This window comes from Muntiacus reevesi, chromosome 12, assembly GCF_963930625.1.
Source record: "Muntiacus reevesi chromosome 12, mMunRee1.1, whole genome shotgun sequence".
Classification (NCBI taxonomy): domain Eukaryota; kingdom Metazoa; phylum Chordata; class Mammalia; order Artiodactyla; family Cervidae; genus Muntiacus; species Muntiacus reevesi.
In genome coordinates, this window is record NC_089260.1 from 61,520,765 (window position 1) to 61,546,011 (window position 25,247).

Below are 25,247 nucleotides of genomic sequence, written 5' to 3' on the forward strand. Positions count from 1 at the left end.
CCACCAAGGAAGCCCCATCCTGCTTCATTATAACGAAAACCTATAAACCCTGCTTCCAAGAATGAATTCTACAGGTATTTTCCAGCACGTGAACGAAAGTAGCTACAAAAATGTTTGCTGTGTCACTATCATAGCCACACACACTGGACGCCAAGAGATGACTGGCTACATAAACCACATCCCATCTAGAAGAGGCAGCAGAGCAGCGATACGGAAACTTAAGACAGACGACCATCAAGTTGTATGTTTTAATTTATAGTTTTTATCAATAAAAAGATTAGTTACAAAAAAGGAATCTCTATACAAAATTAGGATTTCTTTTTCCTTTCACAAAGAGAATCCACTGTCATGTCTTGCCTTGCCAAATCAAATCTCAAATAGCTTGCGTAGCAAAAATTATTCCAGGAGAGGTAATCCAGACAAAAATTAATAAGATTATCAGCTTCTTAAATTTGCTTGAAAGGAAGAACGTAATGAACACTTGGCCTTGAAGAATTCTAAACAATACTTGAAACCTTCACAAAGACTCTTGCTCTTGGGCATTTGAGCTGCTGAGAGGGTGTGCAGGAAACTAGCTCACTTACCATGAGATTCTTCTCACACACACACACACTCACACACACTCTGAGTCTCCACTCCTGCTTGGTGGGTGCTAGGGCGACATAATAGGAAGAAGGGCTTTTAAAATTTCACAAGTAAATTTTATTGTGGCCACAGGTCAACAGCAGAACACATAACAGCTGGGGTTCATATTCTCCCCATCTCCTATTTTATCATATAAATTAAATATGGAGAGGTACACGCAAACAAACCTCATGAAAACCGAGGAGCTGTTTTCAAATCGCCATTTCCTAGAATAACACACATCACTGCTTCAGAGTGGGGCAAAAAGTCATCCTACTAGCACACAGTGCTTCCTATACAGAACCACTGGGCAAATGTTCAGAGCCTTTTTAGTTGACTTGAGTATGGCAGCCACTCAGCACTGCTCCTAGCAGTTCACTTTCAGAATAAAAGTATAAAACGAGAAAACTGTGCGAAACATCATAGCCTTCAAAAAAAAACTATTTGGTGACAAGCCTAGCTCTGATGGAAAAAGCCCATCTTGGGGAGGGGGGTAAAAAAAGACTTGTGGGTATTGAAATTGGTCTGATGTACTTTCATGACTCAAAATAAAAAAGCCCTTCAAACACAGATGAGTCTAAAGCCATTACAACCCAGAATTATGTGATTCACTTAGATGTGCTTATAACACCTCCTGAAATAAGATCTACATACAAGGAGCTGCACACTCCTCACAACTAACTGAAGCATATGGCCATGGGGGTGAAAATGGGGGGATGGTTTACCCCCCCAAGAAAAAGACAACTTAAACAGGGTTTAAAGTTCTCCCCTCCACTCTACTCAGTAAACATATACCCAGAATGAGAACAAAGTAGAATCAATGACCAGGCGCCTTTCCAAGAGAGCTTCTCCCTGTGGCCAATGTGGGGTAGAATTTTCTAGCACAACGCAAATCCGCTACGCTGGGTACACACAGCGCCCTACACAAGATGCCTACCCCGGGTTAAACCCAGCCCCTGTGAAAGGTGCAACTCCACTAGAGTTTTGATCACTTAACTTAGGATAAAAAAACGCCTAGCAATGACTCTCATGCCTCATTAATACCGATCTGGAGTCCTCACTGACTCAGGGGTGTTTTTTTTTTAAATCAAAATAGCTGATGAGGTGGCAAACGGTGACAACTGACAGCAGGTCACGGCAATTCCAAAGGCCGAGGAAGCTTCATCCACTGTTCTGCCTTCTGCCCGAGGGTTACGGTTCTGCCACTGTGAAACGTCATGAACAGGTCTCTGTGGCCAAGCCGTGGCAAAGGTCAATAAATAGAGAGAGCAGGTCAGAGGCAGAACCATTTTACGGGCAGACTCCTCTAGCTGGGAATGTGAGGGAGGGGAAAAGGAGGAAGGAGACGTGTGTGCGAGGAAGAGGTAAGAGCCCCGTGGACAGGTCTGGTGACCCAACGCCAGACACCCAGCTTGCTGCTGGCAGAGCCGGACCTGCCAAAACCCATTACTCAGATGGAAAAGGAAGAAAAGACATCAAAAAAAAAAAAAAAATAGTAATAATAATGGTAATATGGCCAGTTCTGAAACTTGCACAGTTGATAATTTGTTCTTCTTAGCAGTAAGGACTTGAATGAGAATCATGAAACTCGAGGAACACTCATTTTTTTTTTCTCCAGGATTTAAAAAACTGTTGTCTTGTTCTGAAAGACTACATTCAATGTGGGTCAGATCCAACAGCATCAGCTAGAACTCGGTGGTGAAGGTCACCCCGCGCTGGGAGGAAACGTCATCTGAGTGGAGAGGCTGGTGGGCAGGCCGGAGGCCGCTCCCTCACTGGTCCCCGAGCCGAAAGCCCTGGCCCCAATTGTGTCGACCGCCTCCGCCGTTCTGATCGGCTGCTCGCCTCATGCTAGCCGGGGGCACGCCAAACCCTGACACCCCTCCTCTCCTGCTGGGTAGCCAACGGTACCTGGAGCAGAGTGGGCGAGACACAAAATGAGAGAACCACAGTCATTTCCACGTAGTTGTTCATCCTTATCTCCCTTCCTGGGGTTCCCATGACATCTGTCACATCGAATTATGTTCATCTCTGGCCACGGAGAGGCTGAAGACAATGTCTTATTTAAGTCTGTCTGAGGGCTCAGCAGGCAAAGAATTCACCTGCAACGCAGGAGCCACAGATTCGATCCCTGGGTCGGGAAGATCCCCTGGAGGAGGAAATGGCAACCCCCTCCAGTATTTTTGCCTGGAAAATCCAGTGGACAGAGGAGCCTGGTGGGCTACAGTCCATGGGATCACAAAGAGTCGGACACGACTGAGCAAGCATGCGTGCGTAGCTTCCTTTCAGAAAGCGTAGCTTCCTTTCAGAACCTAGCTCAATGCCCTGACCACAGAAGGCACTCACATTTTTTGATTTTTTTTTTTTGAACTAAGATTTCACACTAACTTCAAACTCTAAATTTTTTTTTTCCTGATTACAAAAGCAATTTATGTGGGAACAGTAAGTATGGAAACAAAAACATTAACACCCACAAGCCCAGGAACCAGAAAAAACCATCTATGTAGCATTTTGGTTTATATAAATATGGAACTAGCTTGCTCAAAGGACCCTAAGTAAACTCAGTTCCAAGGACAAATCCACAACCAGTGTGTCTGAGCACCTCACGGCATCTCCATGATGCAACTGGGTTCTTCATATCCCTCAAGGGACAGGGAGAAGGTGCTTTCTGTCTTGGAGTTTGGGCATGTTTTCAAGTTCATTCATTGTGTCTCCTCCAACTGCATTCTTTCCATCTCACTGACGGTGGGAAAGCTGAGGCCCGAAACGGTTAGCTGATTTCCCAACTTACAAATTAATAAATTCAGAGTCACAGAACAGCTAAGAAAATGTAAGCCCAGGACTCTATGTTCTCAGTAGTTTTTCCAACTATTTTCCTTCCTTGATTATTAGTCAACCGAGCATCTATTTCCACCTGTTCCACTTATAAGATCCTGATGGTTTGATTTTTGGCTTGAAGCACAGAGACTGTGATCTGATACCCCGTTTTAAACCCCTCATGGCATCAAGGGCTTCCCTGATGGCTCAGATGGTAAAGCGTCTGCCTGCAATGAGGGAGACCCAGGTTCAATCCCTGGGTTGGGAAGATCCCCTGAAGAAGGAAATGGCAACCCACTCCAGTACTCTTGCCTGGAAAACTCCATGAATTGAGGAGACTGGTAGGATACAGGCCAAGGGGTCGCAAAGAGTCGGACACGACTGGGCGACTTCACTTTCACTTGGCACCAAGAACAAACCACGAGGGGTGACTTGCCCACAGCAGGAAGCCTGAGGAGCTCAACTTTATCATAAGGCATTTCCCTCACACTGGGTACTGCTTGTTTAAAAATTCATCTCATCTTCACAACTGCCCTCAACAGATACAATTATTACCTCATTTTATAGATGGGAAAATTGAGGGAGAATTGAGTCAAGCTCTTCTGAAATGACAGGCAGGATTCAAACCCACGCAGCCTGACTCTGGAGCTCAAACCCCATCCCACAGCCTGCACCTCACACCATCCATAGGATACACAGTGTTTGATTCAGATGACAGCAGTTAGTGACCAAAGTCCTCATATCTTTATACATCAACCCTGTGAGCTGCACACTCCCTCTCCAAAAAGACAATTAAACTCCTTGTAAAAACAAAAATAACAGAAGAGGATCTACCTTTTTTTTTTTCTGCCATACTTCTCAGCATGCAGGATCTTAATTCCCCAACCAGGGATTGAAGCCCTGCCGCCTGCAGTGGAAGTGCGTTTTCTTAACCACTGGACTGCTAGGGAAGTCCCTGTCTACTTTTCTAAGCAGAATGCAAAACAGTGATACGTCTTAGAATTCTATAATTCACATCTTCCCTTTTAAACAAATTCAGCTTGATCATTAAATCAACATGTATTTCCAAGCACTGGTTTCCCAACATTCATAACGTTCTGGCACAAATAACATTCCTCCAAAGTATATAATAAATTGGAAGACTTAAAAAAGGCAACGCCAGGGCTGTCTTGCTTTGCTTCTGACTCTGAGACAATATGGAAGCCATCGCCACTGCTTAAACAGATAGTGAAATTAAATGCAAGTAATTAGTATAAAAAGATACCCAATTATACATAATCAACAAAGATTTATGATAATTTCAAAGCAGTTACTGCTTCTGCAAGGAGCTACATTTTGTCATCTGATCTTTATGCAAAATTTCACAGAAGGGCTTCCACCAACAGGGAAAGCTCATGAGGAAGGCAGGCTCCAGCGGGCTGTTGGTTTTGCCACTAGAATCTCATACATGTTGTTGCCCACAACTGAGAAATGTCTCCAAGCTATTAAATCAGAATATGGCTGTTTAAAGTAAAATAACTCTTGGCTGCCCCCCAAAGCAACAAGTTTTTTTTTTTAATAATGCATCTGCCATCAGACTTGATAAACCTAGATTAAAAATCCCAGCCTCCTGTTATTGTGTCCTTTGATAATTAGAAAGCAGATTGGTCATCCGTTTTTTTTTTAGCCTGACGGCAACTCAAGACTCAGAAGACAAACAAGTTTCTTTTCATGCTCTTAATGAAAGGGGGAAAAAAAGCAAAGAAAAAGACACACATACACAACAACAGTGTACTTCTCTGTATATTTCACAATGAAGGACTTTCAAATACCTTCCTCCAACCTATGAAAGTGAGGGGTAGGGGGAGGTACTCAAGTTTTACTGCCCTCATTGACCCCTTAGAAGGATGGCAAACTGCAAAACATTAAAATGAGCAAGATGTGAAAAGCGGTTTTTTTGCCTTTTTTTTTTTAAAGCTCCTAAGCGCAAGCTATCGCCACATATGCCCAACCAGAGATCAGGAGTGACTGTCAGGCTGGCTGCGACACCAGATGGCGAACTTACTGGTCCCTTCTCCAGCAGCCATTTGCTTCCCTGCTTACACACTTACGTGTGTCAGCACCTCTGAGGGGGTGGGAGGGTGCATCAGAATCCCGCCCCCTCTCCCCGCCCCAACTTCAGGAGCAAGGCTGAGAGCGCTTGCATTTACTGAGCACCCACTACCGTGCTGGCGAGGGTGAAGCCCACTTCTGGCCGTCCTGAGACGGGGCCACCCCTCAACTCACAGGCTCGAAAAGAAAGCTGGGGGGAATTTACTGAGTCACTTTCCCAATATCCAAACTGGTGGATGAGGGGAATGGGACTCTGACCCAAGTCTGCCTCCAAGCCAAAGCTGAGCCCTCAGCCTCCTCACTGAGTCCGCCCTGCAAACAGAAAGAACGGGCTGCGGACACAAGCCTCCAGTCTCTCACTTTAACACTGAAAAGGCCTTTAAACGTTCTAGTCTATGACACTAAATATAAAAATGTTCTAAACCGCTAACCGATGAACCTGCTTACCCTCCTACACCTTCCTCAGCTGAAATCTTGGGTAAAACTGGTACCTCCGTCACCCTGGGCCCCTGAGGCTCACCCTGCAAACACACACAAGCGCCCCGCCTGCCCAACAGAGCCCACGGCGCCCTGTTCTTCTCCTGGAGCCTGGATTCAGGCATCACAGGGAGCCGTGACCCACGGCTCCCTCACCTCTTGTGTCCTTGACTGTGAGACACCACAGGAGTCACTCTGGAAAGCTGACCCTCACCTTGTAATCCTAGAATAAACACAGCCCTTCTTGAGCTTACCCATGGCTGACATACAGGCCACTTCGGGGTTTTACAGGGAGAAGAAGGCTCCAGGAGAAGAGCGGGCCTCAGCTTGGAGTGACCAGGGCAAGTCCCTGGCTGGCTCACCCTTTCTCCATCAGACAAAGAGGGAACTCCTACCCCTCACAGAGTCTTTATCGGGAGGCAGACGAACATGGAAACTGTCAAACGAGAGGGGGTAGACGCACTTACAAAAACTGAGGCGTGGACAGAAAATTCCTCCCTCCCAAGTCCATCGGGTATCTGAACATGAGGAAGAAATAAAGATGTCCAACGAGATTTCCAATTAGCTCGTTGATGACCCTGCAAACAGAGAGCCAGGTGAGTTTGAAGACATTCAAGCAGTAAAGTGAGCCGCAGCAAGTTTTAACTAACAGCAAAGGGAAGAGATGCCTCGTGGCAGCTCGTTTCCGGTCCCTGGGAGTCTGACAGCCCAACAGTGAGCCCTTGTGCCGTCTGAGGGGCGCGCGCATTCTGAATGAGAAGCGAATCAGTCCTCCTGAACCAATGGTGTCTGGGCTCTTCAAGGCCAGCTGCCTCTCTGACATCTCTTTCAAGCCCCAGCCCATTCTCAAAACATTGTTGTTGCTACTTTCCTGCCTCAGGAAGGGGTGGGGGGTGGGGGGAAGTTGCAAGCTTCTGAACGCTTTCAGTCATAAACACCGTGTTTGCAAAACGGGGGCATGTTTGAAGGTTGGCAAGAGACAGGCACAGGAGCAAGGAAGGATAAAAAATGTCCGCTCCCCTGTTCCTGCAGCCACAGATCACATCTCCCTCACCTCTTGTATCCTTGACTGTAAGACACCACAGAGATCACTCTGGAAAGCTGACTTTCACCTTGTAATCCTAAAATAAACATGGCCCTTCTTCAGTTTTCCCATGGCTGACATATAGGCCACTTCAAGGTTTTACAGATCCACTCTTACTGTTACATATCCTTCTCTGTCTCCACCTGCAGTATCATTCCTGTTAGGGCCTGATCAACGTCTACAAACTGCTCCCAAACCAATGCCCAGGACTTGCTCTGCTCTAAACTGAGCCTGTTTACCCAATTCATTCCCTTCTGCCTAGGGATACGCAGCAGAAGTTAGAACCCCATAGAGCAAAGACACCATCAGGTTAAGAACTAATACTATCAAAATCTGTTTTAAAACATTAAAAATATTTTGAAGAGTAGGGGTTGTTAGAAGAGCTGCATCTTGAAATCCTCCTACCAAAACTGTGAATGGATCCTTTCAAGGTTTTCCTAAGCCTCAGGTCTAATTCCAGACTAGAAATTTGACCCTGTTTGGCCCAAACTTTCATACTATCAAACCACTAACAAAACTTCCCATCTGAGAATCTGTGGATTCCTGTGACTGGTGAGCAGTTTCCAAGGCATTTTGGAAATGCCTTAAAAATAAAAACATGAATTTTATGCACAGAGGAGTCGGCTTGGATAAAATTAAGTCTATACTTGCTCAATCTGGACAGTGAATCCAGAAATAAATATTTATTCAAAAATGCATATAGGGAAGCTATCCTATGACAACAAACTAACAGCAACAAAAAAACCATTCAGTGCTAAATGTGCTTAAAGCCCTGGGATTTTAATCAATTACATCTAAATTAAATTATTTCAAAAGCATCATCAGTGCTGAGAATCTTCAAAGTGTTATAAAGATTAGGAAAGGAAGATAAAGAAGAATGGAAGTCTTCCAAGGGTTAATTTGAAATTAAACAAATCTATCACTTACGAGCCTCCAATGATATAGTTGAATCCAAGGATAACCCAAGGTAAGTAACAAGCCTAGGAGAGAATATACAGAAACATGAATAACCACACCTGCAGAAGACACAGTTGCCAGGGGGATGAACTGGGTAAGGTTGTCCTGACAAGGGTTTTTATACACCCTTTGGAAAGTCCTGCAAAAATTCCTTAGCTCAGTCTAGCATCACTCCTAGTATACTTGAAACTTCCCATCTAAAATTATACTTATTCATATGTTGGCAACTGGAGAGACAGTACTGTGCTCATAGTTTTCAGATGCAATACAGGACCTGCTGAATTATAACAAATAGCTTTAGAAAGCAGATGAATGTCCTGTGGATGCTAATAAAAAAATGGTCCAGAATAGATTCACAGGAAGGCTCCGGCCAGTAAATTGTGGCCAATCAACTAAAAAACAGCTCATTGTTTTAGGTTCTCCTTTTACATATTTCACAGTTACTTTGAACCTTTATTGAATTATACATCAGTATCCTGAACTAATACTCTCCCAAATAAGACAGCTCTCCAGATGCATCCAACATTTGAGCCCCTTGTGAAAAATTTATAAACAGAAACCTCAATTAAGTAGGGTTGGAAGACCAGAAGGGGGAGCTCTCACGTCCTGTTTCAACAGCTGAGCCCAACAGGAAGCAACCAGACGTCTTTCCTTATAAGGACTCAGCCAATGAAAAGCTTTGTCTGTCACGGCCCGCCTGACTTCCGTTTCCTCTCTCTATAAACGCACTCTCCCACCACCAGCTGCAAGGGCTGGGATGTGGCTTGCCATGGCTACAGACCCCGAAATGCAGCTCTAGAGAGCTCCCCAGTAAACTCGTCTTGGCTGGAGATATATCTGGCGGCCTATTTACTTGAGGTTAACACCCCTTAACAGAGTCAAATACATCATACTTAAGAGCTAAGGGAGTTACAAAAATATCACAAACTAGGAAAGAAAGGGTTACATATCAATAACTTGAAGGCAGAACGTGGTAAGGACTGTAAGAACACAAAATATGTCAGAAGCCCAAAGGCAAGACCAATTCCAGGCAGGAGAGGAAGAAATATGTTCAGTACCAACTCAGATTAAGAATGGGCAGGATTTACACGAGGAAGAAAATCAAAACGATGTTACAGGTGGAAATTTGTGAAAGGAGACACAAAGGGAAGTTTTGGGGGGGGGGGACCAATCTGTTTCAGCTTAAGTGTAAAATACCTAATGGAAATGATAAGAAGAGATTTTAAAAGGAAAGGCTCCATCTGAGTATCCTTCCTTCCCTCCCTCTACCACACTCACATCCATGAGCTCACTCAGGACACACGCCTGAGGGGCCTGAGGTCCAGAGGGAGTGAGGTCAGCAAAGGAGGCGGGGCTGACTAAAGAAACCCAGGGGAGCTATGGAGGGGAGCAGGGGCCTGCCGCTGGTTCACTGCTCTGCAGTGACCTCTGCTGGGCATGTCAGAAAGTACACCTCTGGCGGAAGAGCAAGATCTCTGCAGAGACAGATGAAAAGGCAATTTTTCCAACTAGGTTAGAGTACCTTAAATCGTGTTCCAAACCAAAATGACACAATCATGTCTCGATTCAGCTGGGCCCAGACATAAAGTACTGACATGATCAGAGGAATCATCAGCAACTGCAACAAAAGAAGCGAACATGTAAAGATAAGGCTAAAAACAGAGGATTAGCGTGAATCTATCTTTTTTTGTTTTTAACCTCTCCCCTCCAAATAAATTATCACATGACTATTCAAAATGCATTGAAAATGCAGAAAAGAAATTAAACTCACCACAATTATAAATTGGCCCTTTTACTTAAACATGCAATGCATGCTTTAAAATCCTCTAATAAAATACAATTACATTATTTGGGATAGATTTAGAAATACCAGGGTCAAGTTCTGTTACTTGAAAAAAGTATGCAAAAAAAAAAAAGTATGCAAAAAGCTTTACTTATGGTGTATTCTCTTTTCTTATGGTGTATTTTAAAAAAAATACACATCCGTGTACATGCTCAGAAAAGACTGGATAACCATCATTCTCAACGTTCACACATAATAAAGAAGTCAGAAATGAGCAAGGAAAGTAATGATTTAGGTAACTCACATTGGAATCTTCAAAATACCATATAATTAATGCAATTTAAACTTCTTTTGAAGTTTAAACTTCTGTTGAAGGCCATTAAAAGTAAATTTGAAACATAAGAAAGGGCAAACAGTTTCTTTTTTTTTTTGGCAAACAGTTTCAAGGGACACTTACCTGCATATCCATTGCTAAGCCAGTAATCTTGGTTTGTCAAGTTAAAGATCAGACACAAATAGAGCATTTCACACCTAATAAAAGTTCATTTCATTCCAGTTTCCGGAAGGAAAAACACTTCTCTATAGTTCAGGTTGCTTAAAACACCCCAGAACACAAAGGTATCTAGTCACCATCACTGTGAGCACGCTATTAGACTCTCCAATCATGAAGAAATAGTAGAAATTAACTACTTTGGTCCATGACTCAGTTTGGTCACCTGTGTCCTCTGGGCCTTGCCACTGCAATTAGGAGACGGACTGGCCTGCGCCCCCTGAAATAGCTAATGCTTCTCCTCTCATTCAGGGCTCCCCAGCACAGGTGAAGTCCAAAACAAGTTTTTGATCTTCCCTTAAAGGAGGGGAAAGGGCGTGCAAAGTGCCACACTTTTTGGGCTCTTGGCCAGGTTTCAGCGGACGCTGAGCCCCAGAGCCACTCTGAGCTCACCAACTCTGCACAGGGCTGGAGCTGACAAGCCCCTTCTGCCGCACTCGCCACCTGGGAAGGCCCGCAAGCCGAAAGGCTGCTGACAACCGCGGCTGACACACAGCAAGCAGAGGCCCGCCGGGGCCTCTCCCCGAGCCGGGTCCCCACAGAGGGACTGAACTGCCGGACGGCACTGAAGGGAGGCAAGGAAGCTGGTTGTAAATTAGTCTTCTGGTAAGGACCACAGCTTTCAAAAGCTGTCTCGTGGCATGGAATCTCTTTGTGCTGCAGTCAACAAGCTGTCACACCCGAGAACATAGAGAACTGGGAACAAGAAGAGGGAATGGTAATAAACGTCAACCAAATGTGGAAAAACCCCACAAAGACAACAGCAAGGGAAGGCATCACTCTGGGGCTCTGTGATTTACAACCGCTATTGAGAAGAACTTGAATGATTCTTAATTATTAACTACAGTAAATAAAGATGCAAATAACTACCACTGGAAATGTCCTACAGATTACTGCCTATTTCCCCAAACCTGAAAAAAAAACCAAAACTGGTTATTTCTGGCCCCAAATAACAGATGAAAGGATACCACGATGCAAATCCAGTTGAAGAGGAGCATGAATAAATAGTCTGCTGGCCTCCCATCAAAAGCTCCTGGAAACAAAAATAAGTCAAATGTCATGGTTCGGAATTTCAGAACAAAGAAACTTCAATGTTCAGAAATACTTCAAAAAACTATAGAGGAAGAAAAAACATGAGAATATTTTTAAATCACTCCTCGGAAGCAAAAGAACATTTTTTTACTATCTAAAACCATGTCTGCAGTAAAGCCCTGAAGTCAAGTCACCCAGGTATCAAGGCTAATCTGTGCCCTCTTGACTGAATTCCAGTCCGTTACATGCTCTGCTCAGCTAGCAGGAGCCAGGAGAGATCTAGAGGGAGGAGAGTCAGGTCACAGCTACTAAGACCCCACGCCCCGAAGCCCCTCACAGCCTGCTCGCTGGCCTTTCCTTCTCAGCTGTCATCACGAGATGGAGGCACATTTGTGTTTGCCTGGTTCATCCCTTCTTCACCCATTTGACCGTAAACTCTGTCAGGAGGAATCACGTCCATACTGCCTACCGTTGTGACTCCTCCCCACAACGAGGCTGTACTTACTGTTGTTATTACTGAACACACACACACACACACACACACACACACACACACGCTCTCTCTCAGTCTGGCACTGGGCTTACTGAGATAATTCAGTCTCCATTTTCCAGGAGCTCACACTCTAGCAAAGGACGACAATGTGGGGAGAGTAGTGGAAAGCCACACCTTTCTGCAGCCTTGATTCTTCCTCCTCCTCCCCCAAGTGGGGAGAATGAGAAGACCTATACCTCCTTTTTACAGACAAGGAAGTAAAGCTACCTGACCAAAGCCACCTGGGTTTGAGAAGCAGAGTGAAGTCTAACTACTAGTTACCTGTTCTTTCCGCTACACCACGTACTGGGCTCTGCCTTATTACTGGGCCGAAGGATGGACAGCAACCCGGCTTTCCCGTCTCAGGACGGTCCTCACACCTCCCACTGGCAGACCAGGAGAGGGGCAGAGAAAAGAATGGAACGACGGCAAGATCCCTCTATCTCAGCCACTTCCCCTCCCCTCCACACCCCATCACAATGACATGATACAGAGTCCACTTTTTAAAAATAATCCTAACAAGCTAAAAAAATACAAGAAACTAGTGAATATAACAAAGGAGAAGCAGACTCACCAATGTAGAGGACAAACGAGGTTACTAGTTGTGGGGGGACAATATGGAGTTGAGGAGCAGAAGGCACAAACTACTAGGTGTAAAACAGGCTTGAGGGTGTGTTGTACAACATGGGAAATGTAGCCAATATTTTTTAATAACTATACATGGAAATCAGCCTTTAAAAACCTAAAATTTGTTAATTAGAAAATAAATTTGGGCTTCCCTGGTGATCCAAGAGTAAGGAATCTGCCTGCCACCACAGGGGACACTGGTTAGATCCCTGGTCTGGAAAGATCCCACGTGCCATGGGGCAACTAAGCCTGTGCCACAGCTACTGACCCCACATGCCCTAGAGCCTGTGGGCTGCAACAAGAGAAGCCACCGCGATGAGAAGCCCATGCACCACGACGAACTTGCCCCTGCTCGCCGCAACTAGAGAAAGCCCAAGCGCAGCTACGAAGACTCACCGGCAGCCAACAGACAAAAATAAAGTAACAGTAACAATCCTAACCAGTATCATAAAGGCAGAAAGAAAATCGACCTAAAAGAAACTAGATTTCAGGCAAAAGTCTCTTCTCTTTTCCTTATCCGCCCCCACCCCACCTCGAAGGCACACTCTAGCCACAGTTTTAAGGATGCTTAATGGGAGGGAATCAGGATGATGTACCAGGGCTGAAACTCTTCACAAAATCTCTAAATTCTAGTAACAGCTGTGCTTCTCTTGCTGTGGTTTTGGCTTTGTGATTTCTAAGGATTCTTTAGATTGAATATTTAAAATACCGTAATTACACAAACTACAGTACTGTATTATTTGGCAAGCTTGCAACTGGAAATTTACAAATTAACTGGTCCTCAAATTGCAGTCTTCTAGTTTCACCATCAGAATCCTTATAAACCAGCCAACACTGCTAGATACTTAAAATAGCCAAGCGGGGAAAATGCAGGTGGCGAACATTTTGTCGCAAAGTTATCTTACAACTGTGTGGTGGGAGGTGGACGGGGGTCAGGAAACTGGGTTCCAGCCCTAGCTGTGTTTCTCAAACGGCTTTGTGACCGGTGGGGCATATCACCACCTCTCCAGACCACTGTTTTCTTGTCTGTGAATTAAGAGGGTTAACTGAAAGATCTCAAAAGTTCCTCTCTACATGAATGCTTGCATAGCATTATTCATAACAGCAAAGAAGAGAAAACAAGTCAAATGTCCATCAACTGATGAATGCAACAACAAAATGTGGTAAATCCATACAACGGCATCTTAACTTGGCAATAAGAAGAAATGAAGAGGGACTTCCCTCGTGGTCCAGGGAAGACTGGACTCCCAATGCAGGGAGCTCCGGCTCCATCCCTGGTTGGAGAACTAGATCCCACATGGCACAACTAAAGGTCCCAAATGCTCCAACTAAGACCCAGTATAGCCAGATAAATTTTTTTTTTAGTAATTTTTAAAAATTAAAAAAAAAGGAATGAAGTGCTAATCATAAATACTACATGGAAGAACCTTGAAAACACCATGTTATGTGAAAGAAGCCAGTCATGCAAAACACTGAAGATTATATGATTCCATTTATAAGAAATCCCATAAGAGGCAAACCTAAAGACGCAGAACATGGGTTAGCAGTTGCCTGAGGGCTGCAGCAGGGTCAGGGGAAATGAGACTGAATAGAAATGAGGAACGGCTACAGTGATGAAGTGTTCTAAAATGGATTATAGCAATGACTGCACAGCTCTGTGAATATCATTGAGTTATGTACCTTAAATGGGTGGAATTATAGATCAATAAAGTTTTTAAGAACCCCTCTCAGGGGACTGCCCTGCTGGTCTAGTGGCTGAGAATCTGCCTTCCAATTCGGGGGACACGGGTTCGATTCCTGGTCAGGGAACTAAGATCTTACCTGCTGTGGGGCAACTAAGCCCACATGCCACAGCTACAGAGCCCACATTCCACAGCTCAGACCCAACACAGCCAAAATACATATATATGTCTTTAAAAATGCCTCTCAGGACTTCCCAGGCGGTCCAGTGGAAGACTGCACACTTCCAGTGCAGGGGACCCCGGTTCAATCCCTGCTTGGGGGATTAAGATCCCACATGCCACACAGTACGGCAGAAAAATAAATCCTAGCTATATATTTTTTTTAAAAGTTGAGTGTTTCACTTACAAAGACTAAGACTAGGCTTTTACTTGCAATAGTGTTTTTCAACACCAATTTAGGAGATGTATACACTTCAGCCCAACTGTGCCTTAAAATACAGGGATTGCCGTGTGACACAAATGATGGAGATGTCGAGATAAGTGAGAGGTATCCCACCCAGTCACACAGGATATGAACAAAACTCGGAAACTTCTGCCCTTGTGTCTTTTTCACCTATAAAATGGTGACGCTGCTGCTGACACCCCACGGTGCTCCTGTGGGGATTAAAAATCAAACAGTCTGAGTGCCTTGTAGAGTCCTGGCACAGTTACTACTTACTGAACATTTACATCACTATGCCATTTCTTCTTTTTTTTTTTTGGCCATATTGCGTGGCTTGTGGGATCTTAGTTCCCTGACCAGGGATTGAACCTGGGCCCCCGGCAATGAAAGTGCTCACTCCTAACCACTGAACCGCCAGGGAAGTCCCTGAGTCATTTCGTTATATATGCTAACTGCCCTCAAAATCCCTCCAGTACGTAAATACACGGCTTAGCAAAATAGACAAGAACAACACTTAAAAAAACCAGGGATGACATACCTGTTTCGAGTCGAGTGGAGTACTGATATAAGAAGTATAAATTGACCAAATAAAGAAATCCAGTGCCTGGACCCACAGGGAAGTAAAAGGTGGCAGTGATTGGCCTCCAAATCTGTCCAGATCAAAATAAAACACAGCTGTTAGTTTCTCTAAGCTGAGATTTGTTTTTCTTCTTTTAACAAAATTAACCCTTACAAAACATTCTCCTCAGTGATAAGAGCTATCACCAATATAATTTAAGAAAACAAGTGAAGAAAAGTTTTATCAGCTACAGTCCCATCAACCTGTAAGTCCATGGAGTTAAGATGGCATCATTTAACAAACAATAAATACTTCTAGACAAGTTGAAAACAACCAATACAACAGAAGAATATGGGCAATGCTTATTAGAATCAGGCTTACAGCTATGCCTATCACAAATGAATTACAGGCCACTTCCCTGGCGGTCCAGTGACTCAGAATCTGCGCTTCCACTGAAGGGGGTGTGGATCCAATCCCTGGTTGGGGAAACCAAGATCCCAAATGAGCGCCGCGTGCTAAGGGCTTCAGTCGTGTCCGACACTTGCAACCACCCGGACTGCAGCCCTCCAGGCTCCTCTGTCCATGGGATTCTCCAGGCAAGAACACTGGAGTGGGATGCCATGCCTTCTCCAGGGGATCTTCCCAACCCTGCGTCTCTTACATCTCCTGCATTGATTAGCAGGCAGGTTCTTTACCACTAGCGCCACCGGAAGCCCAAGATTCTGAATACTGTGGCCAAAAATAAATAAATAAAAGTTTTAAAACTGAATTACAGTATCAGGACTTCCCTGGTGGTCCAGTGGTTAAGACCCTAAGCTCCCAATGCAGTCCAAGTACTCAACTCTGAGTGAAAGTGAAAGTCGCTCAGTCACGTCTGACTCTTTGCGACCCCATGGACTATATAGTCCATGGAATTCTCCAGGCCAGAATACTAGAGCAGATAGCCTTTCCCTTCTCCAGGGGATCTGTTCAACCCAGGGATTGAACCCAGTTCTCCTGCACTGCAGGCAGATTCTTTACCAGCTGAGTCACAAGGAAAGCCCAAGAATACTGGAGTGGGTAGCCTATCCCTTCTTCAGCAGATCTTCTTGACCCAGGAATCAAACCGGGGTCTCTTGCATTGCAGGCAGATTCTTTACCAACTGAGCTATCAGGGAAGCCTATAAATAACATTCTGTATCTTATTCTTGTCTAATTTATTGGCTAACACCTCAAGAACGTCAAATAGTAGTGGTGGAAGATGGCAGCCTTCCCAGACTTTTGGAAAAGCCAACATAATGCTGGCTTTTGGCTTGACGGCCGCATGTCTTTTTGCACGAGTATGAATGATGGGGTCCCTACATCAAGGAGGTCTCAATAGTGGGGAGTCTGTTCGCAGAAGCAAGAGTGGGCACAACGAAGGGAACTTTGGTCTCAGAAAAATGAGTACAAACTCTCAAAGAACTGTGAGAGCACAATAAATGAATGGATACGGCCAATAACCTGGGTGTGGCTGGAACAGAGGGCATTGGCTGTGGGGCCTGGCCAGGCATGGCTGGCAGGTCACATGCTCCAAGGACAGACTGTAACCCTCTGAGCTTCACTCCCAGTGGGTGAAAATGCACTTTTTATACCGTGAAAAGTCACTTTCCAGCAACCCCGTGCTTAAACCAGTAAAACAACACAAGTTAAAATTCATTTGGGTTTATTCACAATTTTATCACAGAAACAGAACAGGCAGACGGAAAGAGCCCTGGAAATGGTTTGAAAAGACAAGAGATTTCAGCCAGGGCTTACATGTTCTCACTCTTCAGCTGCAGTTTCCACTGTAAAAGAGGAATGATATCCTCTTTGCTTTTATCCATTTTGGTCAATGGTTTAAAAAAATAATAATAATGTGCTCTTATAATATTCATGTGCATGCCCTAATTCAAGAGGTGGATTTTATAGATGAGGCAACAGGATGAAAAAAGGTTAAGCAATAGCTAATAATTGGTAGAGCTAAGAAAAGTTTGTCCCAGACAGCCAGACTCTGGAGTTTATGACACTAAGCCCCTATTTTTACAACGCCTCTCACAAGTGACATCATTATTATGAGGTATAATTAAAATCTGTAAAAATTCTCAGTACTACTATACTGCTTGTAGAATCCGCAAATGAACTGAGAGCAAGCCCACAAATTCACTCTCTGCTTCAGAAAATCACTGGGGGTAAAAGACCGGAAGCAAGTAAGCTGTAGCCTTGGCTCTTAGGAACCCGTGGGGCCTTGGAAACATCTAGACCTTTGAGTTTGCATCTTCATCTACCCTGTGACATTTGTCTTTGACTCTCTCCTTCCTTGATTCACAGATTTTTGACAAAGCTTGCAATTAAGAAAGTAGATGAAAAAGGTGCTTTACCAAAAAAAAAAAAAAAATGTGTGGGGTGCACTATCATTACAATATCTTTTAGAAGACACGTGCTGACCTGGTTTTTACAAATTCCCATTTTAATCTACCCCCACATTCTTCTAAGTTACTCCAGGCCTGATTTTGGAAAAGAAACCTCCAGGTTTTCCTGACTACATTTTTCATTAACACTGACGACACGACACTATTTTTAGCCACTGTGTGCACCTGTGCTTTGGAAATCAGCAACTGTCAAAATAGTGCGCTTCTTTTCCCAGTTCATTAGGCTTACCCTTGAGTTATACTTGCTCTCACTGATCTAAGGGACTTGGAATTATCTTTGTATTACTTTAAAATTATAATATGAAAATACCAGGAGATAGTTCATCATTTCAGAAGGACACAATGTAATAATTTCTGAAATCCCCATTGAACAATGTGCCCAACTAAATGCCCTCCTCTCCTCTAATGGGTATGGAGACAGTCAAGAAATGGAAATGGCTTTATTTTCAGGGCTGTTGAGTGGTAAAGGTACTTTTTCGACCCTAGAAAGCCTGCACTGATCCCCTGATCCCTAAGAGGCAGCCAGGGGCAGTACAAATGGCATGGGATTTACAGGCAAGCATCTTATTTTAACTCCACAGAAACCCCAAGGCAGGAAGCATCACCACTCACCTTTTCACGAGGAAAGCTAGGCCCCTCAGTAGAGTTACGGTATCATGCCCAGAGTTCCTCACCTAACGAGGGCAAGAAGGCCATGTGCTCCCCAGCATAGAGGCCTTCAAAGAAAGACCAGACACTGTTCATCAGCGTCAGCTACTGGTCCAACAACTTCTGATGAGCGTTTAGTCCAACCATCCCTGAATGAAAATCTCCCAAACAAGGTGACAACGTGCTACTGAAATCATTACAAATGCCATCCAGAGTCTAGGGCAGTCTTTTTTTTTTTTTAACTATCAAAAACAAAAAATTTTCTGAAACAGTAAGGACTGGTTGATTTGGAGTTAAAAAAAAAAAATTCTACATGGGTCATCAAGTAAGTAAGAAAGAAGAGCACCCATGTGCCAAATGCTGGTATTAGCAAACTCCAGCTTTTCCCTTTTTTTTTTGGGGGGGGGGAGCAGGGGCAAGGGGAGGGAATACTAGACAGGCAAGAAAAACAAGTGAAAGGTACTCAATTTCAATTGTGAACTTTAAACTAGCTATTAGGAGTCATCAATTCTACTCCTAGGTATATATGTATGCTTATGTTCACCAAGGAGTGTTCACGATTCATCCGAGTCAAAGCAAGAACTCCCCCAAAAAACCTGTTACCAGAAGAAAGGGTAAGTACATGGTGGTGTGTTCAACACAAGGGAACAATGTAAGAATGAGCAATCTATAACCACGCACAACAATGTGGGTGACTCAAACTGCTGAAAAGAGGCTAGACATACAAAAATAAATATTTGTGTAATTGCATTTATGGAAAAGTTAAGAAAACTGGCAAAAACCATCTACAGTATTAAAAGTCAAGACGGTAGTTACCCCTGGAGAGGAGAGTGACCAGAAGGGAACAGCAGGAAGGTTTTGGGCGATGCTGGCAATGTTCTGTGTCTTGATCTGGTTGCTAGCTATATGGCAATTATTTTACATATATATATATGTGAAAGTGAAAGTCACTCAGGCGTGTCTGACTCTTTGCAACCCCATGGACTATAGTCCATGGAATTCTCCAGGCCAGAACACTAGAGTGGGTAGCCTTTCCCTTCTCCAGGAAATCTTCCCAACCCAGGGATCGAACCCAGGTCTTCCTCATTGCAGGCGGATTCTTTACCAGCTGAGTCACCAGGGAAGCCCATATATACATATATCCTGCTTGTATACTATAACTCAACAAAAAGTTTAAAAATGAAGCTATGAGCTAAAGGGTAACCTTAGCTACAGACCACAGCAGAACCGTATAATATGGACAGCACTGCAAAGGAAAGATTTAAAAACTGTACATATCAGAACACTTGCCACTAAAGCTCTAAATCCAAACCCTGAAGCTACTTCTATGCTCAGCCCCCAGCCCAAGTTCATTCCCCTTCCAGTTGTGTGTCTATATAATTCTTCCCCAACACACTCAGGTGTCAGTCTGTTAGGCTTGCTGTCATCAGGCTAAACGCAATAACATGAGCGAAAGCTTGGCAAATGTGGCACCAGGCCCGAACACCGACTTGGCTGGTGCCAGTTCTTATTATTCCTGGAAACAAATTAAGAAAAATGGAGAGTTTGTATCTTCTCATTTCCAGTCAGGATGCTTTTAACAGGACCAAAAGAACAGGAAAATAATTCAGCAGTTACATAGTTACATTTCAATTACAAATTAAAATTAGAATATTACTGCTCAAGGAGAGAAGGCAACAAAGGCAGGAATTGGCTAATAAATAAAAATAGATACTATTTTTTTTAATAGATACTATTTTTTAATCGATTACCCATGAGACTTATTTACTGGGCACTGCAAACATTTTTTCATGTTTTTATATGAGAGGGATGAAGTAGATAACATTTTCCCTCAATTTGAAGATAATCATTTTTGTTTCCAAAATGAGGATGTGCCTTATAATCAACACATTCATTTAGTGTAATTTGTACTTTCCTACTCTTGCAAAAAATATTAAAGGAACATGTCATAATCAATGGAGTGACAACAGAGTTAACTTATGGTATTAAATTATCCCCACTTTCAGTGAAGAGAGGGCTTCCCCGGTGGCTCAGACAGAAAAGAATCTGCCTGCAATGTGGGAGACCCAGGTTTGATTCCTGGGTCGGGAAGACCCTCTGGAGAAGGACATGGCAATCCACTCCAGTATTCTTGCCTGGGGAATCCTGGCAAGGATATCCTGGCAATTCCCTTGCCACCAGGATTCCAGGATCCTGGTGGGCTATATAATCCATGGGGGTCACAAAGAGTCAGACACGATGGGGAGACTAACACACTTTCAGTGAAGAAACTGATCCTCAAGAAGGACGCACAGCTTTCCTGGGGGCATGCCACTATCAAGGGGGCTGAGGCAAGCCTGGGGACCATGACTCAACTACTTGAAATCCTCGGTCTTTCTACTCTCACAGACAAGGAACAATAACTCGCTGTGCCTGGTTAGAAAGAAAGCACCCTCCAAAATGTTTTGTTAAATACGTCACTGTGTATTTTGCTAGATATTATGCAAAGGAGTTAAGAGAACTATCTGGAACCCACCAAAATAAAAACTGAAATGGCAGCTATCAACTGGGGTAATGCTGACCTCAATGAGCGGGGGCTCAATGAGGTTCACTATGAAGAAGCCAACAAAGAAGTAAGGCAGTGATGTTATTTTGCCCAAAGAAATGAAACATCCCCATGCAGAGAGCCCTGAAAGACATTTCAGAAACCACAAGGGCAGCAATTGCCATCTCTCTTCCAGTTAATCAGGGAGCAATATGGAGCCATTTCATCCCTGTGGACTAACTCATTGATGGGTGTGAGATGGGAGGGATGAAGAACTGTGGACAACAGTACAAGGAGCCTTAACACACACCTATGCCTTTCCATCTACCCAAACGAAGGAACTAACATTACAAATGTGAGGCTTCCAAACCAACAAGCTTCTCACAGGAAACCCACGGATAAGGAGGAAAAGTAACTTTCTCACTTCCAACATAAATCGACCATTCCCAAGTTGTTCAAATATGCAGCTTTTAAAGAAAAAAGGAGCCTCTTGCAGAAAGCACATCACACACTGTTTGCCCCCATCCATCAATCTCTCAAATTCGGTTTTTCCTTCAACTGCTTCAGCTGAAAAGAGCTCCTCCTGGTGGGTCTGAAAGCTAAACTTGTTCAGAAAGAGCAGGAGTCAGAGCAGCAGAAAGAAAGGACAGATATTGGTCTCTCCACACCTGCGCAGACAGCGCACGGTCCTGCCTCCTGCCAACAGCTTCCCCCGCTTCTCAGGATAATAAGCCTACAAGAAATAACCCAAGGAAGATGGGAACACTATGCAAAGTGTGACATGAATGATGACCTTTCTGATCAGTTCACCATTTTTAACATTATACACCTGTAATGTATCAGAGGGCTTCCCAGATGGCGCTAGTGGTAAAGAACCCACCTGCCAATGCAGCAGAGGAGCCTGGTGGGCTACAGTCCACGGGGTTACAAAGAGTCGGACAGGACTGAAGCGACTTGGCACAGTCTATTAGAAAGACTTGCTTTTACTAAGATGACTACAGAAGTAACCAAGGTTTTGCAAGGAGAGCCGAAGAGCCAGTTTTGACCAGGCCCTTCTCATTTATGACCATTTACGATTTACAATCATTTATGACCACTGCGCATTACCTAACATGCCACTGGGCAAAAAGTGCACAGCATTCACCCAGGCAACAAACATTTCAACAAAACAAATAGAAAAGAATATGCGATTCTGGCTGCACACTCAGATCTAATACCCAACTGCCTTACTCAACTTCACCCAGATGCCTACAGATCTTTAGACTTACTGTGGCCAAAATATAACTCTTTATCATACCCTCCTCCACCCCAAAAAACATTCCCAATCTCAGAAAAGAGCTCCACCAGCCACTCAGCTGCTCCTGTGAAAACAGTGACCTCTTCAAAACCTGCTTCTTCACCCATTCACCCTTCGCATCCATTGGGCTGCAAACTTGCCCACTCCAACTCCCAAATCTATTCACTTCTCTCTCTCAGACACGCTGATCCAAATCACCGTCTTTCTCGCCCTCTAACTTATCTCTCTGGTCCCGTTACCTAGCCCTCCCTTGCCCCCATTCACAACACCAAACCCATCCTATAGAGTTGTTTAATCGCTAAGTTGTGTCCAACTCTCTTTGTGACCCCAGGGATTGTAGCCTGCCAGGCTCCTTTGTCCATGGGATTTTCCTTGTAAGAATACTGGAGTGAGATGCCACTTCCTTCTCCAGGCAATCTTCCAGATGCAGGAATCAAACCCACATCTCCTGCAATACAGGCAGATTCTTTACTGTTGAGCCACTAGGGCTCCCCTCACCCCCCAAAGAGTAGCCAAGAGAATATTTCAGTCCTTTGCTCAAAAGGCTCTGCCTTTCTAGTGCCTTCAAATTAAAGTTCAACCACAAAGCCATATAGGATCGAGCCCCAGCCTACTTTTCCATTGTTGCTTTATTGTACTTATTCCTGGCTATCTCTCTGTCCTCCCTACTAATCCTCATCCCTCCCCCTGACTCTGTACTAACCATTCAGTCTTCTTCCTGATTCTAACTCCTGCCTCTAAGCCTTCCACTTATTATTTCTTCTTCTTGCAAGACTGTCCCCAGAGTCAGACCTTCCCAAAGCTGGCTCATCTTTCAGATTTCAGTTCAAATATACTCTGAGGCCTTTCTAGAATACTCTATCAAAGTCGCATGCCTCTCTCTTATTTTCTTCCTGTTCACTGTTGTAACCCTAGTGCCCAGCACTGGTTCCATGCATTCAACCAACAAGCAAGCACTTGCTATGTGCCAAACATGGATCCAGGTAACAAAGACAGTGGTACACAAGACAAGCGGTGCTCGTGGAGTTTTATTCTCTGAAGAGAAGCAGGCTGATGAACATCATGGGATGATACGCAGCAATTAAAATTATGGGTGAGGGAGACAGAGTGAAGGAGAGGCACTATTTTAGGCAGGGCAATCATAAATGCCAGTAAGGTGGTATTTGGGCAGACTTGAAGGAGGTAAGGAGGTAAACTATGTTTATCATCCTCAAGCACAGAAACATCTTGTGCAAAGGTCCTGAGGAGGGATGGAGTTAGGTGTTGAAGAAACAGGAAAGATCCCACTGTAGAGCCTAACGTACAAGATGAAGAGTAGTAGGAGATGAGCTCAGAGAGGCAGTAGGGGGCCTTGCAGGCCAAAGGACTTGAACTTTACTCAGTCAGTGGAGAAGACATTAAAAGGATCTGGGCAGAAGACTGACAGGACATGGATTTATGCTCTAAAAGGATCACTCTAACTGTCTAGAGTAAAGACTGAAAGGAACAAGGCTGGTATGATAATGGCTTGCAACAGAGAATAAAAAGGGACTGCATTCTGAATATTTGTCTAAAGTAAACAGAATCTGCTAACAGACTGTGGGATGTGAGAGAAGTCAAAGATGACTCCATGACTATTAGCTTGAGCTGCTATAATAATAGAGTTGCTATTTACTTATAGGGGAAAGGGTATAGTTGGACACATTAAGTATGTGATGTTTGTCAGTCATTTAAGTGGTCATTTCAAGTATATAGCTGGACATACAAGTCTGGAAGTGAGACAAAACTGGACTGAAAGTATGTATATTTGTATTTGAGAAACTTCAGCTTGTAGAAATGATTTAAAGCCATGAACTAAACAAGATCATCTGCAGCTAGAGAGAATACAGGAAAGAGGGCCTGGAGTACACCACAGTATTTAAAAATCAGGAAGATGAGGAACCAGCAAAGAAAACTAATAAATAGCCAATGAAGACAGAGAAGACAAGAGTGTTACCCACGGTCCAAAGAATGTGCTGAAATTAATGTCAGATCTTAGGCTCCAACCTGCACTGATTAAAGATGTAAATCACAAAATCCGGTGAATAAAGATAAACTTCCATAAAACTAATATTCGCTTACCAGGAATATTACCCTGAACTGTTACCTTAATGTTAAAAAAAAAAAAAAAGGATTCCTTTTCTGGAGCAATTTATTCTTTACTCGGTCCTTCATAAATTCAACTACGACCTCCCAGATACTAAGGACCTGGGAGACACACAAATAAACAGACTCACTCTTTGCACCTCGGACTTTCAAATCACTCCTACTGGGAAGAAACTCCATTAACATAAAAAGAACTCGGCTGGTGGTTGAGCAAGGCGACGTCCACATGCCACCCACGTGAGTGGCAGAGGGAGGTCGGAGGGCAAGTGCTCCAGGTGGCCCCAGCCTGCCCCTCACCGGCGTCCCACAGATAGACAACTTATCAGTCTTACCTTCCCACTGCCGCCTTCTCGGAGCACAGAGGGCGGGGAGCACAATCTTAACAGAAGGACGAAATCAGTCCCTTCCCACCGGGTCAAACCGTGGACCCTCCACGTCTCCAACAATCCAGGCCCACGCTCAGACCCCCGGCCAGCAATCCACCCGTCCGTCCACCCGACCCCCGGACCAAAGGACCCCGCCCTAAACCGCGGGAGCCTCTGCACTACAAGTCCCACCAGGCACCGCGCGTCCGCAACCGGCCAGTCTACGCTCCGCCGCGGCGGGGCCACCTGGGGTCTGTACGCGCCACTTGCCCCGTCGTCGGTCAGTACCTGGAAGCGATAGAGAAAGGCTTCGGGCCAGAGGAAGAAATAGGCCGGGCTGATGAGACCGAGTTTGCCGACTAAGGGCACCGCGACGGTGGCGGCGAACCAATAGCGCGTGATGGTCGGGATGCTCCTAAACCAGTCCCCGATGTCCGACATCTTCGCCTCTGTGGTGGTCGGGATGCGCACAGACGCCCGACTCCCCGTCCCGGCCCCCTCGCGACGCGGCCTGCTCTGCGAGTGGAAAATGTCCAGGCGGAAGCCGCCCCAGCCCCCGGTACAGAAGGCGGGGACCGGCGGACGTGGCGCCACCGAATTCGG

The 25,247-nt window shown here is 44.5% G+C and overlaps 1 protein-coding gene across 2 annotated transcripts; it reads right to left on the reverse strand.

Annotated features, from left to right (window-relative positions):
- Nucleotides 1–679: 679 nt before the first annotated feature.
- On the reverse strand, nucleotides 680–25,247 carry DERL1 (derlin 1). Of its 2 annotated transcripts, none has more exons than XM_065902674.1 (8): nucleotides 24,933–25,247; nucleotides 15,237–15,348; nucleotides 11,352–11,416; nucleotides 10,291–10,317; nucleotides 9,573–9,668; nucleotides 8,021–8,073; nucleotides 6,477–6,587; nucleotides 680–2,535 (listed from the first exon to the last, which is right to left on the reverse strand). In XM_065902674.1, the coding sequence occupies exons 1-8, from the start codon at nucleotides 25,083–25,085 to the stop codon at nucleotides 2,397–2,399; spliced, it is 756 nt and encodes a 251-aa protein (XP_065758746.1). In that variant the 5' UTR covers nucleotides 25,086–25,247; the 3' UTR covers nucleotides 680–2,396. The 2 variants fall into 2 exon arrangements, with proteins under 2 accessions (XP_065758746.1, XP_065758747.1); XM_065902675.1 differs by lacking the exon at nucleotides 24,933–25,247 and adding an exon at nucleotides 24,612–24,770.

What these genes read in the sequence shown, in the direction of transcription:
- DERL1 (XM_065902674.1), bottom strand. Translation starts at nt 25,085, where the DNA reads ATGTCGGACATCGGGGACTGGTTTAGGAGCATCCCGACCATCACGCGC. An exon ending in CTCCACTCGACTCGAAACAG is followed by an intron (nt 11,417 to 15,236) that starts GTATGTCATCCC and finishes TTTTGTTTCCAG; the next exon opens with GAGCTTTTGATGGGAGGCCA. An exon ending in AACTATATCATTGGAGGCTC is followed by an intron (nt 6,588 to 8,020) that starts GTAAGTGATAGA and finishes CTCTGTTTGCAG; the next exon opens with GGTCATCAACGAGCTAATTG.